At 46.6% G+C, this 16,683-nt stretch overlaps 1 protein-coding gene and 1 long non-coding RNA gene across 2 annotated transcripts in view; one reads left to right on the plus strand and one right to left on the minus strand.

Annotated features, from left to right (window-relative positions):
- The first annotated feature begins 597 nt into the window (after positions 1-597).
- On the plus strand, positions 598-16,575 carry LOC125114382 (uncharacterized). Its single transcript, XR_007131777.1, has 6 exons — positions 598-1,205; positions 5,219-5,319; positions 5,682-5,789; positions 9,340-9,563; positions 13,822-14,112; positions 16,545-16,575. It is a non-coding gene; the product is annotated as an uncharacterized LOC125114382 (long non-coding RNA).
- Positions 2,234-16,683, minus strand: part of SLC6A4 (solute carrier family 6 member 4) — a 41,079-nt gene continuing 26,629 nt past the window's right edge. The window contains exons 11-14 of the mRNA XM_047757637.1: positions 15,898-15,997; positions 13,876-13,976; positions 8,221-8,388; positions 2,234-3,002 (exon numbers count right to left, since the gene is read on the minus strand). Coding sequence (XP_047613593.1) covers positions 2,928-3,002; positions 8,221-8,388; positions 13,876-13,976; positions 15,898-15,997 — 444 coding nt within the window. The 3' untranslated portion in view covers positions 2,234-2,927. The remainder of the gene's footprint in view (positions 3,003-8,220; positions 8,389-13,875; positions 13,977-15,897; positions 15,998-16,683) is intronic.

Here is a 16,683-nt window from a genome sequence, read left to right on the forward strand (position 1 = left end):
TGAACTAAGGTTGAATCCCACTTGGTCGTGGTGTGTGATATTTTTTATATGTTGTTGGATTCAGTTGGCTAAAATTTTGTTGGGAAGATATTGGCCTATAATTTTCTTTCTTTGGTAGTATCTTTGCTTTTGGTATTAGGGTGATAGTGGTTTCATAGAATGTCTTTGTTCCTTCTTCAACCTTTTGGAGAAGTTTAAGGAGGATGGGTGTAAGTTCTTCTTTGTATGTCTGGTAAAATTCGCCTGTGAAGCCATCCGGTCCTGGACTTTTGTTCTAGGGAGTGTTTTTATTACATATTCAGTTTCACTTCTAGTGATGTCTATTCAGTTGATCTGTTGCTTTTTTTTTTTCCTTTGGTCTTTTTGCTATTTCTTGGGCCGCTCCCGCGGCATATGGAGGTTCCCAGGCTAGGGGCTGAATCGGAGCTGCAGCCACCGGCCTACGCCAGAGCCACAGCAATGCGGGATCCGAGCCGCGTCTGCAACCTACACCACAGCTCACGGCAACACCGGATCGTTAACCCACTGAGCAAGGGCAGGGACCGAACCCACAACCTCATGGTTCCTAGTCGGATTCGTTAACCACTGCACCACAACGGGAACTCCTGATCTGTTGCTTCTTGATTCAGTTTTGGCGGACAGTGAATCTCTAGGAAGTTGTCCTCTCCTATTTCTTGAGTATTCCTTACTAATAAAATCACAGGAAAAAGGGAACTTCACTAAATAACTTTACAATTCATTTTTATTTTTTACTTTTATGTAAATGCTACATTAGATGTAAAAGGTCTTTAAAAGATTAAAGTCAATCTACCAACTATTAAGCTTCCCTTAAAAAAAAAAAAGAATCCATAGTAGTATTGCTAAATAGGGGAGTCAAATTTGCAGAATAGAGATTTCGGATTTTTTTAAAGTCTAGTGACATTTGAAAACTTTTTGCAACACCTATATAACACCTGGCTTGGCAAAACTAATTGTTTGAAAAAGTGCCTTTTAAAAAATGACATCTTTGGAAAAATGCATAAGTGTGTGGGATGGGGAGCATCCATATCTGATTATCTTTATAAAGCAAGTTCTTAAAATGTGCAAAGCTCTTTACTACCAAATATGTTGCCACTTATATTAACCTCTCTCCTTTCGGCAGATCAGCAAGCAAAGAGAATGGACATAAGGTGGCAGGAAGGAATGGAAGAGTGACAACAATGAAGGTAGGTCAGGAAGAGTCATTTTTAAATCTCCCTCCTCTTTTCCTCTAATATTTTGGGAAACTTCTCAGCAGCTAACATCTAAAAGGAAAATAGCCTGCTGGGAAAAGCAAAGAGTCAGAAATAGGATACAGGGGGACTACAGGAAGATGACTGGGGAATATTGTTGGGGAAAGGAAGCCAAGGAAGGAAGATCTATACCTGGATAAAGCGAGTCCTCTGCTATAGAGATCTCCTTTCTATAAGGCTGTTAGGATTAAATTAGGTTTATATAGAGGACTGATGTGATACAGGGCTGGATGACTGAGTCCTTTTCTCATCGAGTAGGCTTTATTCCATTTACGATTTTGGTAAGGAAATCTCACACTACAAGGTAAAATGTGCTTCTCTACCTTACCTATGCATCTGAGACCGCCACGCCTCTCAAGATCAAATGTATTTGATCTGTATTAAGGGCTTTATGTAGCATAAAAGGTCATTCACTTAACTGCCCCTTTTCCATTCGGTCTTATTTAGACTCAATCTTGAAAACTGAAGGGCTCACAAGTGAGCCTGGTAGCCAACAAGGAAGGCTCAAGGGATTGGGAGAAGTCCAGTCAAGCTAACTCAGACTCTCCAATTACTTGATGACCTTGGTTTCAGTCAGGGCACCAGATCCACAAACCCTGTGAGAACTGGATTTATCTTTTCTTCACAAAGCAAAGTAACCTTAATGGTCAGTCCTTTGCCACAGACAGAGCTTAACCCGGATAACCAGCTGAACACTGACGATGCACCTGTCAATCTTCATCTCCAAAGCCCTTCACAGCCAAGCCACAGTGACTAATGAAATAGGCCAGATTTGCCTGTGGAACGTTGTCCTGAATGTTTGGCCGAGAGAAACAGGAAGAGGGCAGTGAAGTGCACTGACTATGAAAGGCTGGCCCATAAAGGAAGGTGTGTGGGCTCAAGTAGAGTCATTGGAAAAGGAGGGGGAGACAGCACAATGCAGTAAACACACCCTTCAAATAACAGCATACATACAAATTTCCGTAGGTGGAATGTGTTAATGTAAGAAAACCTGGAGGAAATTCATATCGTTTGTAATGAGCCCAACGCATTAGAATAGAGATAAGGGGACACTGGAACGACAGTACACACAGACACGCATGCTCACACAGACACGTTATTGTTCAGCTTAGCTTCTTACAGCTTCCTCTCCTGACTTCACAGCGGCACACGGGTTACGGGGTTCTAGTAGATTTCAGCTATAGAATTCTATGCTACTCAGAAAATATATGGCTAGCATCCCTGTTTTCTCCCGCATGGTTTATGCATTCGTGAACAGTGAAACCTTTAGCAAACAGATGGCAGACACCAGTGTTCATAGTAAGAAATGATACAAGAGAGACGGGTCACAGACTTGACCCTAAACCTAATCCTAACTGATGATATGGTGGGGTTCATCGCCGCCATACACCCACCCTCGTGCATCCCAAAGAGGCCACTTCCGCTGTGCCAGAGTCTAACACGGGAACGGGCCCGGGAGATTTCACAGAAAGAAATGGCTGGAGGCCGTAAGCGTCTGGGCACCATAGTCTTTGGGGGACGGTGTCTCTGGGAAGAAGGCCCTTCCATCAGTAGGCTTAGCCAGACACCCGTTCACTTGGAGGGAGAAGGCGACGTGTGACTTGTCAGAATTGGAGCGAGAGGGTGTTAGGAAGCCACTCTTATCTCCGTGATGTTTTACACAGCATTCAAGCGGATGTCCCCACAGGGAATTTCCGTCGGTGTTTCTGGAGTGATTCCTTTAATGATACGCTGTTAGGAAGAACATAGGCTGTGATAGGTATTATCATACTTGAACAGTGTTGAAAAAAAGGGTCACCATTAATATTAAAACAAATGCTAAACCGTATTTTAATGGCATTTAATAGTAAATTGGATTCATCTTACTGAGATTCCGTAAGAAAGGAATTCCCAATTTATTTGTTCTCAAATGTGGGTTAAAATAGCATATTCAGGAACAATGTAAGTATATGTAAACTAATTAAGAAAATCATTACAACACTAAGAGGCGAAAATGATGGCCCTTCAACAGACCCTCTGCTGGTCTATAACATGCCTTTGATGGCCTGGCGAAGGGCAATCTTTTCTCTGGACAGAGGAGGTTTCATGTGGCCACACAGGGTAATGGGGAGCAGAGTGAGTGCTGGGTTCTGGCTCCCCCCACCTCAGCGAGGCTCCCTGTGCCCTGCAGACACGTAGCAGGCAGAGTGCCCAGGGCCCTCAGCCATTCTAACAGCCAGGAGGTTACCAGTTGAAAGAATCCACCTATAAAGGAGCACTGGTTAGATCATATAAGGATGCAACTAATTACATGATTAATTTTTGTCTTTTTTTTTTGTTGTTGTTGTTGTTGTTGCTATTTCTTGGGCTGCTCCCGAGGCATATGGAGGTTCCCAGGCTAGGGGTCGAATCAGAGCTGTAGCCACCGGCCTACGCCAGAGCCACAGCAACGCGGGATCCGAGCCGCGTCTGCAACCTACACCACAGCTCACGGCAACGCCGGATCGTTAACCCACTGAGCAAGGGCAGGGACCGAACCCGCAACCTCATGGTTCCTAGTCGGATTTGTTAACCACTGCGCCACGACGGGAACTCCTACATGATTAAATTTTTAAAAATGTGGCCACGTCAATCATAATTCCTAAAGCAATCTCATGTTGACATAGTACTCGTTACAAGAAAAGAGAGGAGGATTTTTATTTTAGAAACAGCCGAGGTACATAGAAGCTTTGGGACAGATCTGAAATACGCCTGGGCTTGAGTATGAAATATACAGCCTGCCTTGTAAAACTCAGCATCAGAGTGACATGAAGCAGCTCAGGGATGCAGAGAGCACTGCAGAGGCTTAGAAAGAAATCTTTATTAAGTTGCTTAGTAAAATCTTTGGTGGTCAAAGTCTCTATGTATGGTGAGAAAGGCAAAACAGGATCTGAAAGCATAGTTTGATTTATTGACTTTAGGTAAAGCTCTGCTACTTGTCCTTTTTATTTTGGATTGAAAAGTATGCGGTCCCCCTTTCAATCTTTATTTCCTGGTTCTGGGAGTCTGTTCCTTCTTTAAGGAGTAGGGTCTTTAGAATTCAGAGTTCCCATTCTCATAGTTAATGAAATTCATAAAATTATACTTGTGTTCCTAGTGACCTTAATAGTCAAGTACTAAAATCTCACACGAGAAACCCATTTTCAAAATGAGCTGCTGGAGTTCCCGTTGAGGCTCAGTAGAAATGAATCTGGCTAGTATCTGTAAGGACACAGGTTCGATCCCCAGCCTTGCTCAGTGGGTTAAGGATCCAGCATTGCTGTGAGCTGTGGTGTAGGTTGCAGACAAGGCTCAGATCTGGCATGGCTGTGGCTGTGGCTGTGGCCAGCAGCTGTAGTTCTGATTCGACCCCTAGCCTGTGAACCTCCATATGTTGCAGGTGCAGCCCTAAAAAGACCAAAAAAAAAAAAAAAAAAAAGAAGAAGAAGAGGAAAGGGGAGCTGCTGCAGCTCCCACTGTGGCAAACTGGACTGGTGGTGGTGGCATCTTGGGAGCCACTGGGATGAGGATTCAATCCCTGGCCTGGCACAGTGGGTTAGGGATCCAGCATTGACACAGCTACAACTTAGGTCATGACTGTGGCTCTGATCCCTGGCTCAGGAGCTCCATGTGCCACAGGGCAGCCAAAAATGACCAAAAGGGGAAAAAAAAAAAAAAAAAAGGAGCTGCTGCAGTGCTTCTCAGCCACCAGGACATGTCAAGTCACAGAAAGCAAAATTTCACAAACCATCCTTCCCCTATGGCAAAGATAAATCTGTTACCCATAACTGATTAAAGCGTATTAGGTCCTGTTAACTGGGAACTAACGAGTCTTCAGCACAGCTATGCTGGGCAGAGAGAAGAGCATTCGGATCTAGGGTGGAGGTAAGACTCACAGCGAACAACGCCGGGAAGTAGAATGTCTTACTTTGCCCAGATTTTGTGTGCAGGTGACTAGGAGCTTCTGTGACAATGACTTAATAACCCAGTTGATGACTCCAGTCTCGAGACTTCCAGGCTGCAGATGCATGTGACAGCCTCCAAATTACAGGTGAGCGAGTGGAGGCTCACGCCACAAACTCCAATGTTATATATGGCTTGGGCTCAGAAGAGTTAAATTTACTTTTCTCTTAGTTTTTTTCTTTTTTTAAAAAACAATCCAGGATTCCATATGCATTTTCCCTCTTTCATAGATAAAATGTTACGGACCATCGAGTCTGGTATTCACAAAAAAATCACAGTTCCTTGGGGTGCTTGGCAAAAACAAGGCATGCTTTATTCCTCTCAGAAATTAAGCATGCACAGGGGCATATTAAGGCTTTTGAGAAGTCCTGTAGTGAAGAGACCTATACAACATGCCTTAATCCAACATTCTCCAAAATTATGTGACTACATAACCTTTTCCCTCGACAGTAAGACCTGACAGCCCGTGGAACTACTGCTCCTTACAACGCACTTTGGAAGTGTTAGTCCAGTTCAATGAGCACACTTCAAAAATGAAGACAGTAAGGCCCAGAGAAGGTAAGTGACTTGCTTGCTTAGCTGACTAGGTCTCTTCCCTCCCAGGCCCCCTTGAAGGCTGTATCTTGATGCTTCCTGTTATCCCCCAGTTTTCCATCTGGTGGCCTATGGCAAAGACGGCTCTGCAAACAGCCTCACCTCTACTACAGATGGATCTGAGCTCTATTAATTACACACTTTTGAGTGGCATTTCCTGGTGGCCAGCATGGGGCATTTGCAAGAAAGATGACCAGGATTTGAGATCTAGTCTGGGAGTTCCTGTCATGGCACCATGGAAACTCAGTGCCATGGCCTCATTCAGTGGAATAAGGATCCGGCATTGCTGTGAGTTGTGGCGTAGGTCGCAGATGCAGCTCGGATCTGGCGTTGCTGTGGCTCTGGCGTAGGCCAGCAACTACAGCTGTGATTCGACCCCTAGCCTGGGAATCTCCATATGCCATGGGTGCAGCCCTAAAAAGCAAAAAAAAAAAAAAAAGAAAGAAAGAAAGAAAAGTAACCATGAGATATGGTCTGTGTCTGAAGAAGGCTGAAATTTATTAACCTAACTGGTGTTCCCACTCCCGACCTTGGCCTCTGGGTTTGAGTCAACCGGGCCAGTAGAGCATCATAAATGCCATGAAGGGCAACCTGAAGGAGTAAACACAGTGCCACTGGTCTGAGCTTGTTTTCCAGTCAACACCAGAGCCCAGGGCCCTTTGGGAGGAATGAAGTTGTGATAGGACAACTTCATTGTTAGGTAGGAAATTAGCAAATCCTTCAGAGTTTTGTTTACCTAGAATTCAGTTTTTCTGTTTTCAGTTCTCAGAAAAGAGATGATGTTTAATTGCCTCATGTTCTCTTGCTTCATATTTCTTGTGAAATAATTTAGGATGGTGAGTATGATGATGTAGTTGATATACATTTGTGTTTTGCTTCTAAGAGCCCACAGACCAGCCCCCTCTGCTCTCAGGCCATCGTAGAGCATGGCCCCTTCTAGCTTTCTCCACATGGCTCTCTGCACCTTTGAGCTTGTCTCCCATGAAAGCACCCACAGACTCCTAAGGGGCCACTTCTTCAGGCTCTGCTGCCACAGTAAGCTTCTTGCTATGGCAGGTAACACAACCAAACAAGTGACAGCCCAAGCATTTTCAGTCCTGGTAATGTGAGGTCTAACTGCTGGGACCCTGGTGGCCTGAACTACTAACTCTGGCAGCTCAGGATAAAAAGCAGCAACTCATTTCTCCCTAACCTCTAGTGCCAATTTCCACACTAGCAAGTTATTAATACCCTGAAGACATAAAAGAGAAACTGCCCCTAAAAGTGAAAGAGGAGTTCCCGTTATGCCTCAGCAGTAATGAACCCAACTAGTATCCATGAGGACGTGAATTCAATCCCTGGCCTTGCTGGGTTAAGGATCCAGCATTGCCACGAGCTGTGGTGTAGGTCACAGATGCGGCTTGGATCTGGTGTTGCTGTGACTGTGGTGTAGGCCAGCAGCTGCAGCTCTGATTCTTCCCCTAGCCTGAGAACTTCCATATGCCACGAGTGCAGCCCTAAAAAGGCAAAAAAAAAAAAAAAAAAAAAAAGAGAGCGAGCATTGGACCAAAAACCAGAAGACCTGGATTCTGAGCCTCCTTGTACTGTGTGTCCATGGCCAAATCACTGAAATAAGGAGATGGTGTGAGCACAGTCATTCGCAGACTCAGAATCTTTGTCTGCTAATGACACCTGCCCATCCTTCTCACAAAGTATTAAAAACAAAATTAGATAATCTACATGAAGATGCTTTAAAATGTATACAGTCTCATATAAAATTTAAGGTCCTACAATTGAAATTTTTATGGCACATTATTCATTTACTGAAATGTACCTTGCTTATCATGGCAACTTTTTTTTTTTTTTACTCTAGTGACTTGGGCTAAACCTATGATATTGCTGAAACCTCCTTATTTAGTGATGGTTTTCAAAGAAGCCCTTGTCACACTGCTGTTAGGAAAATGACCACAGACATTTCCCCCCATAATCTCCACTTAAATCAAGTGGATTTACCTTAAATGCACTGAAATCAAATTTGCGTTATTGCTCCACTGATTTGATGTTCATGGCTGATGGCAAGCAGGACACAACGTGGTTATCCGCTATGTTTAGAATGCTGTGCACACGCCACGCTGTGCTGTGGGTGACGCAAACCGCCACCTCGCTCTTTTGACTTGTCCTTGAGGCATAGGAGGGAGGCCTTAAGATGACACTGGCAGCTATTAGAGGCTACACAATGGTATAGGTACATAATTGTAGAAGGCTGAGAGCCCCCTGGTGATTTCTGGTAGTAGACTTACCTACTTTGAATAGAACTTAAGAAGAGAACCCTTTTTCCCCAAAAACAATTAGCAATCGGAATGATTACACATGCACACACACACACACACACACACACACACGAACTAGCACATACCTCCTTAAGTGTCCCCGGAGTGATGATCAGCCGGTAAGTTATGTACGTGGGGATGCAGATGAAAGATGAGGTTCCTATGCAGTAGCCCAGGATGATACTCCACTGAGGATAATTATATTGGAAAAGCCATAGCTGTGGCGGACTCATCAAAAAACTGCAGATGATGAACTAAAACAGAAATGCCAAGAAACATTAAAAAAAAAATCATGACCTCCACGCAGATAGAGACAGTCCTAAGATCACGAACACTGAATGCTAAAGCTAAGATACTTGCAGAAAACTGCTAAACTGTGACATATCCTAGATTGGACACTCACAGGAAGAAGCCATTCATTTCTGTGCCTCAACTGCAAACAATGAAACACCCAGGGGCTCATCTTGAATTTCCTCCCCAACCCTCGCCTCGGCCCCTGGAGTGGGGATGCCAAGGCCTCAGAAGGTTATGCAGGGGCGTGACAGCACCGTGTTGTGGCAGAGAAGAGACTGGCGTGCATCAGGAGTGGGTCAGGCCCTGACCTGTCGGACAGCAGGAGAATAAGCTGGGCCACCTCTCCAAGGCCCGGCCACTCCCAGGGCTTGCTGTTTCTCTCCTGCATTTCCCTGCTGTGATTATTTTGGGTAAGACCCAAGGCTCCTCCGTCCAGGAGACGTTATCAGGTTCTCAGGACCTGGAGCGCTCGCAGGCTCCTGCGTGCACCTTCCTGGTCTTTCCTTTCCTGGCTTTGACCCCAGGCTCAGAACTGGGGTTTCAGCAAGGATGGCTCTGCCACAAGGCATCTCGGCAATGGATGACCTGCCTGTCCCGGGCCCTCATAATGAAGGGAATAATGAAAGGAAAAAGCAGCTTCATACCCTTTATCCTTGAAAATTCAGTGAAGATTTCGACCAAGAAAAATTCCATGGTGTGCTCCCAACACTAGGTTTATGGGTTTTCTTATTTCAGTTTGGTTTCCAGAGAGAGCGTAAATAGCAGTTTTTGCCTAGTAACCGCTGTGCCGAAATCGTTATTGCTCTTGATTTGATTTTATTTTATTATTTCATAGTCATAAAGAAGACAGTAATGTAAATTATTTGTGTGGTTAAACATCTATTTATATCTTTTTTTTTCTTTGTCTTCAGGTAATAAAATGGGCAACTGTTAAACATACATTCGTCTTCTGAACAGTGTTATCCTGAGTCCAGGAGGAAGCTTTCAAAACAGAAGCCCAGCATCACAAACCTTTCTCAGGACAGACTCTCTCTTCAGCCCCAGACTGGCTACTAAGGAAAATGACTTTGGAACAAGGAAAGGTGGGGGCTGGTAGGAGCCATCTCAGTCCTCTCTCATCTCATCTTAATGTCAGGTGTGTGAAACCCACTGGGGTTCAGGGAGGCCTTGAGCTCTCACTGTGGCCGCTAAGTACTGCCCCAGACACCCCCTCGCACACCCCTGCCTCTTCTTGCTCACAGATGATATTTTCTTTTTTGTGTTTTTTGTTGTTGTTTTTCTTTTTAGGGCCACGCCTGCGGCATATGGAGGTTCCCAGGCTAGGGGTTGAATCGGAGCTGTAGCCACTGGCCTACGCCAGAGCCACAGCAACGCAGGATCCGAGCCTCGTTTGCAACCTACACCACAGCTCACGGCAACACCGGATCGTTAACCCACTGAGCAAGGGCAGGGACCGAACCCGAAACCTCATGGTTCCTAGTCGGATTCCTTAACTACTGCGCCACGACGGGAACTCCTAAAAAAAATTTTTTATGGCTACACACAAGGCATATGGAGGTTTCTGAGCCAGGGATTAAATCTAAGCCTCAGCTGTGACCTACGGCAATGCCAGATCCCTTATCCCGCCATGATGGGCTGGGCCAGGGATCAAACCCGAACCTCCACAGCACCCCAAGCTGCTGCAGTTGGATTCCTAACCCACTGTACCACAGCAGGAACTCTGAAAAAGAATATATTTTGTAAGCTTCTCTTTGTTCACCTAAAGCAGCCTTTAAAAGCCCAGAGCAAGCGATCTGTTAAGTAAACCCAGACGTGGAAGACAGATTCGCCTCCTCCTAATCGGGCCCTAGAGCACTTGCCTTTAGAGGAAGTGACTGTGGTGAACGCCAAGGAACCATGAGTCATGTGCCTGAACCCGGATCTGTACCTGGGTGTCGCAGGGCACAGAAACTCACTGACTCTACACCAAGAGTTCCCTCAGTTTTCCAGACAACCAGATATTCGCAGAAATGAAAAGACCAAACAAGCCTGGGGCCAGGACTCGGGTAAGGCACATGAGGCACTCGCCTGGGGTGGGACATTTAAGAGCGCCCCAAAATTCCAGCAGTCAAGAGAGAATACTTGAGGCAGGTCCCACTGAGGCTCAGTGGTAACAAACCTGACTAGCATCCATGAGGATGAGGGTTCAATCCCTGGCTTCACTTCACTAGGGATCCGGCATTGCCTTGAGCTGTGGTGTAGGTCACAGACATGGCTCAGATCCAGCGCTGCTGTGGCTGTGGTGTAGGCGGGCAGCTGCAGCTCTGATTCAACCCCTAGCCTGGGAACCTCCATATGCTGAGGGCGAGGCCCTAAAAGGCAAATTATGGTAATACTATTTTAGTGCAATACTTTAAAAAGACAAGCTCTGATGGGACCAGACTAGGGTAAGGTGAATGAGGCAAGATATGTAAGTATTTGCTCTGATCCTGTTGTTGTTTTTATTTAAAATGTTCATCAGGGATTATATATATATTGCTTTTTAGGGCCTCACCCTTGGCATAGAGAAGTTCCCAGGCTAGGGGTCGAATTGAAGATGCAGCTGCCACATACACTACAGCAACACCAGATCTAAGCCGGGTCTGTGACCTACACCACAGTGGCAATGCCAGATCCTTAACCCACTGACCAAGGCCAGAGAGCCAACCTGGATCTTCATGGATACTAGTTGGGTTCGTTTCTGCTGAGCCACAATGGGAACTCCCAGGGATTTTTTTTTTTTTTTTTGCATCAGTTTTGATTTTTTTTAAATATTGCATTAAAAAAAAAATATATATATATATATTGCATTAAAGGAATATTTAGTTTGACTGCTGAGTTTTTTGGCAGGCCTGGAAATTTTATGTCTAGGGTGAATGCCTCACTTGCCTGAGTCTCAGTCCTAACGTCATTCCTGCACTACGTGAGCAAGATTTAAGTAAACAAATATGGCTTCTTCGCTCAGGGAAAGAATCCAGTGTCTCTCCTTCCTTTGAAAAACAAATGAAAGGATTTAAGTAGATTATTGAGAAGCACTGGTAACAATATAAATTAATAACCCATTTATGTCAAGACTTCTGCTTCTAGTAATGGCAGACTTGGGATCCAGTCCAACCCTCTCACTGAAAAGCAACTAAAATTTCTGGGTTTAGGGAGTTCCCTTGTGACACAGCAGGTTAAGGATCTGATGTTGTCACTGCAGCAGCTTGGGTCACTGCTGTGGCACGGGGTTTGATTCTTGGCCTGGGAACTTCCGCATGCTTTGGGTGCAGCCAAAAAAAATTTTTTCTGGATTTAAAAATACTGTATTTTTTTGTTTTGTTTTTCTGTTTGTTTTTGTTTGTTTGTTTTTTAGGGCCACACCTGCTTGCATGTGGAAGTTCCCAGGCTAGGGGTCAAATCAGAGCTATGGCTGGGGGCCAGATCCTTAACCCGCTGAGCGAGGCCAGGGATTGAACCTGTATCTTCATGGTTACTAGTCAGATTCTTTTCCACTGCATTACAATGGCAACTCCTACAGTGAGTGAGTGTGTGTGTGTGTGTGTGTGTGTGTGTGTGTGTGTTTGTGTATACTTTTTTTTTTTTTTGTCTTTTTAGGGCTGCACCCACAGCATATGGAGGTTCCCAGGCTAGCGGTCAAATCGAAGCTACAGCTGCCAGCCTACGCCAGTGCCACAGTAAAGCCAGATCCGAGCCACGTCCACGATCTACACCACAGCTCACAGCAACGCCAGATCCCTAACCCAGTGAGGGAGGCCAGGGATCAAACCCGCAGCCTCATGGTTCCTAGCCGGATTCGTTTCCGCTGTGCCATGACGGGAACTCCTACAGTATGTTTTTAATTTACGTAAAAGCAACAGTGAGCTGACAAGGTGATAAGAAACTACCAGGCCAGATCTAGAGGAACACTGGAGTCCGCAGCACACACCAGGCCCTGAGAGCATCTCCTGCCTGGGGCGAAGGTTGGCTTCGTGTTTGGAAACATTGGGATCCCGGGAAATGGAAGTCGAGGAAGGATTCTGGGGTAGAGAGAGACACTTGCAGCATGGCAGAGGCAAGAATGAACACACTGTCCATCTTATAGGTTAACGGAGAAATGTGCAAGTACAAAAACCACAAAAAATACAGGGCTGCCCGAGAAAGTCAAAACAGAACACAGAAAGGGCCGTTTTCAAAGAGAGGGAAGGCACAGCTGCACACATGTCCTAAGGCGAAATGGATGGCCCAGATATTCAAAAAGCTGGAGCTGGATTGAAGGCACAGTCTCTGCCTCAAAAGGATCAAAAAGCAACTCCCCACACCTCCCCCTGCAAGTCAGTTACAGAGAAATGAAAGAACTGAGCGTAATCCCTGCAGAGGTGCGCAGAGTCACTTTACCCCGGGCTACCTCGGAGCACACTCAGGATGTTAGCGGGGCTCTCATCCGTCTTTGGGCAAACATCTCCTTCGAGCGAGTACCAGGAGGGAAGCCGGGGCCCATGCAGCAAGGATGGAGTCAGCACTAAACTTTCTCATTCATCTGACAGTGAATGGATTCTACTTTCGACCCCCATCTACACTGGAGAACAGAGTGGGGCGGAGGGGTGCTTTGGTCTTCGAGAAGATGTACACAAAATTATCAGGATCCAGGAATTCCCCAGTGGCCTAGCAGGTTAAGGTTCTGGCACTGTCACCCCTGTGGCTCAGGTGACTGCTGTGGCTCGGGTTTGACCCCTGGCCCAGGGAAATTTTGCATGCTGTGGTCGTGGCAAAAAAAAAAAAAAAAATTAGGGCTCCAGTCCAGTCTTTCATAAGCAGCATAGTAAATCCTTCTCGGGCCTTCAACAGTTCTTGTCATGTGACTTGGACCCTAAGCCTCAGTTTTACCAACTCTGAAATGGGGAACTACAGTTCTAACTACTTCATAGAATTGTTTTGAGAGTTCAAATTTCAACAGATATTAGTTCAGCATAAAGTCTGGCCTGGCAGTTGCTGCTCAGTGCATGTCAGGTATCATCATCACGGAGCAGAACAAGGATGAAATAATGTGACGGAAGCCCAAACCACGCTGTGTGTTAGAAGCCAGAAGAAAGGTTAACTCTGGGGGCACAGTGACTGGCAGGGGACACGAGAAGGACTCCGGAGATGCTGGTCTTGTCTTTATTTATTGGTAAGGTTTTGGCTACAAAAGCGTGCTCAATTTATAGAATTTCATAGATGTGTTCTGCACACTTTTCTGTATATGTGTTACACTTCAATGAAAGAAAAATTCGCCCCCACCCAGGGCATGGAGAAGTTCCCGGGCCAGGGATCAAACCTGTGCCACAGCTGTGACAACACCAGGTCCCTAACCCACTAGGGCACCAGGGAACTCCCCCAATTTTTTTTTTCCCTAGGTGTTTGAAGGTGATTCTTTCTCCAGGGACAGATGAAGGGAAATAAAAACTCACCACGAGAAACAGAGGGCTGATAGCTACCCAGCAGATCCTCCAAAACCATCCAGGGCTGAAGCCAAGCATTTCCTTCACATCACTGCAGAACTGAGTGATGCCTAAAATCATCAGAAAGAGAACACGATTGACTGAGAGAAGAAAAAGACTATCCTCCTATCCCTTGACTCTCAGAGAACTCAGCAGCTCTGGAATTTCTCCAAAGGAGGCACTCAGGGACACCAATCTGGTCTGAAAGTAAGACTGGCGGCGGGGGGGGTGGGGGTGGGGGTGCAGGGGACGCGGATCCCGTGGTGGCACAGCAGAAATGAATTCAACTAGGAACCATGAGGTTGCAGGTTCGATCCCTGGCCTCACTCTGTGGGTTAAGGATCCGGTGTTGCTATGAGCTGTGGTGTACGTCGCAGATGCGGCTCAGGTCTGGCGTTGCTGTGGCTGTGGTGTAGGCCGGCAGCTACAGCTCTGATTCGACCCCAAGCCTGGGAACTTCCATGTGCTGTGGGTGCGGCCCTAAAAAGACAAAAAAATGCCAAAAAAAAAAGAGACAGGGAACTTGTCACAAAAATGCATGTCATAGCAAGCAGACTCTTTCTACATAGAGTAGGAAGATTATGACACTTAGGGAGGGACCTAAAGCCCCTGCTTGCTGCCCACACTGCCTTTCTAGGATTTCAGCATGTATCTGATTTTATGGTTACTATAGAAAAGGAAGTTGAACTCTGTGTAAAAATGATGAGTCTACTGACTGACCATATGCTGGAAGCTTTCAAGAGAAAACCTTGACCATAGTATTGCTCATTCATAGGTCAGATCAAGATCAAGGTTCTCCACCAAGTAACTGGCATGGAAGTGAGCAGTGAGGGCTCTGGGGAGGAAGAGAGACAGGGGAGAGAAGACGCTCTGCGGGTGCTTCCCTGGAACTGCCCGGCAATACCTCGCAAGCCTGCAGCATCACACACTTTGAACTTGGTGCTCTCAGTGCTGAGGAGGCAGAGAGAACTTCTTTCCAAAAAAAAACCCCCAAACTGGTCTCACATCTAACTCAAAATGTGGGGCCTTCCTTCTTCACATTATGGGTGATGACACGCTATTGGTTTTTTGTTGTTGTTTGTTTTTGTGTGTTTCTTAGGGCCGCACCCGAGGTATATGGAGGTTCCCAGGCTAGGGGCTGAACTGGAGCTGCAGCTGCCAGCCTACACCAAGCCACAGCAATGCCGGATCCCCAACCCCCTGAGCGATGCTAAGGATTGAACCCGCATCCTCATGAATATTAGTCAGACTCATTTCCACTGCGCCACAGTGGGAACTCCGACACACTATTCTACTCTCACAGAAACTAGGAAAAGAAATACATTTTCAGAATGAAATAAGCCCATCTTGATTTGAACGATGAAGAGCGGCCTCTTGGAACCTGGTTTTCTTATTTCCATTTCCTGCGCTCTCCTCATCCTTGCCCAGCAGCTCCTGGGATCCCTGCCCGGGGACCTGTGCCAGCTCACTCCTTGTGCTCGTGGTGGTTTCGCCCTTATCAGCCTCCACCCGGCGATCAGAGGGGCTTTTACCGAGGCAGATGATCCAAACGGGAACATGCCTGTCTCCTCCCTGGAGGAGGAGCTCCTCCACCCTGTCTCGGGACGCTGGAGGGAGCGCTCGCTTGTGAAAGTGAAATTGGGGGCCCCTCTGTGTAACAGCAGAAAACGGTACACTCTGCAAATGCATTCACTGTTCGTTGCTGTCTATCCAAGTCCCAGGGCCAGTCGGGATCTTAAGCCACCAGGGCGGATGCGCTCTATGGAGCCACTTCAGCCTGTCTGCCTGGGGTAAACATTTACACTCAGAAGCAGAAAACGCCCTCCCAGGAGCGCAAGCAATCTGGTGCCCTGAGTGTAGAGCAAACGATGACCTGTTTCTGAAGAAGGCACGCAGGAGGTGACGTCTTTGACACTGGCCTGCCTTTCTCTGACGAAATCAGCCCTTCTGTATTCTGGTGGCTACGTGGGCTGGTGGAAGGAAGCCTCTTACCATAGAACCAAAACACAGCAACTGCCTCTATCAGGGCAACGGTGAGCACCGCAGGTCCCGTGGCAAACTCCTCCAGCAGCTTCACCACATAGGCCCCTCCCTGGAAATAAGACCACAAACCTGGTTAAGGGCCCTCTGAGGCATGGCCTCTTCTTTATGACAGAGCAAAAAGAACTTAATTTAGGGTAATTCCGGAAAATTCTCACCCTGGATCTAATACAAGTATCTCAGAGCCTGCTTCTTGGACTGGCCTCGGCAGCAAGATTTTATCCCATTAGATGCCTTTTCCTGCCACAGGACCATTCTCTTCTCGTGCCCTCTCCCCAGTAAGCTTCTCTTGGTTTTGTTTTGGTTTTGTTTTTTTGTCTTTTCTAGGGCCACACCAGGGGCATATGGAGGTTCCCAGGCTAGGGGTCGAATCGGAGCTGTAGCCGCCGGCCTACACCAGAGCCACAGCAACACGGGATCCGAGCCACATCTGCGACCTACATCACAGCTCACGGCAACGCCCGATCCCTAGCCCACTGAGCAAGGCCAGGCATCGAACCCACAACCTCATGGTTCCTAGTTGGATTCATTAACCACTGAGCCACGACGGGAGCTCCCTTTTTTTTAATTTTAATTTTTCTTTTTTTGGTCTTTTTTAGGGCTGCACCTGCAGCATACGGAAGTTCCCAGGCTAGGAGGTGAATGGGAGCTACAGCTGCTGGCCGACACCACAGCCACGCCAGACCTGAGCCTCGTCTGTAACCTACACCACAGCCACAGCCATGCCAGATCCAAGGC

The sequence above is a fragment of the Phacochoerus africanus genome, chromosome 14 (assembly GCF_016906955.1).
Source record: "Phacochoerus africanus isolate WHEZ1 chromosome 14, ROS_Pafr_v1, whole genome shotgun sequence".
Taxonomy (NCBI): domain Eukaryota; kingdom Metazoa; phylum Chordata; class Mammalia; order Artiodactyla; family Suidae; genus Phacochoerus; species Phacochoerus africanus.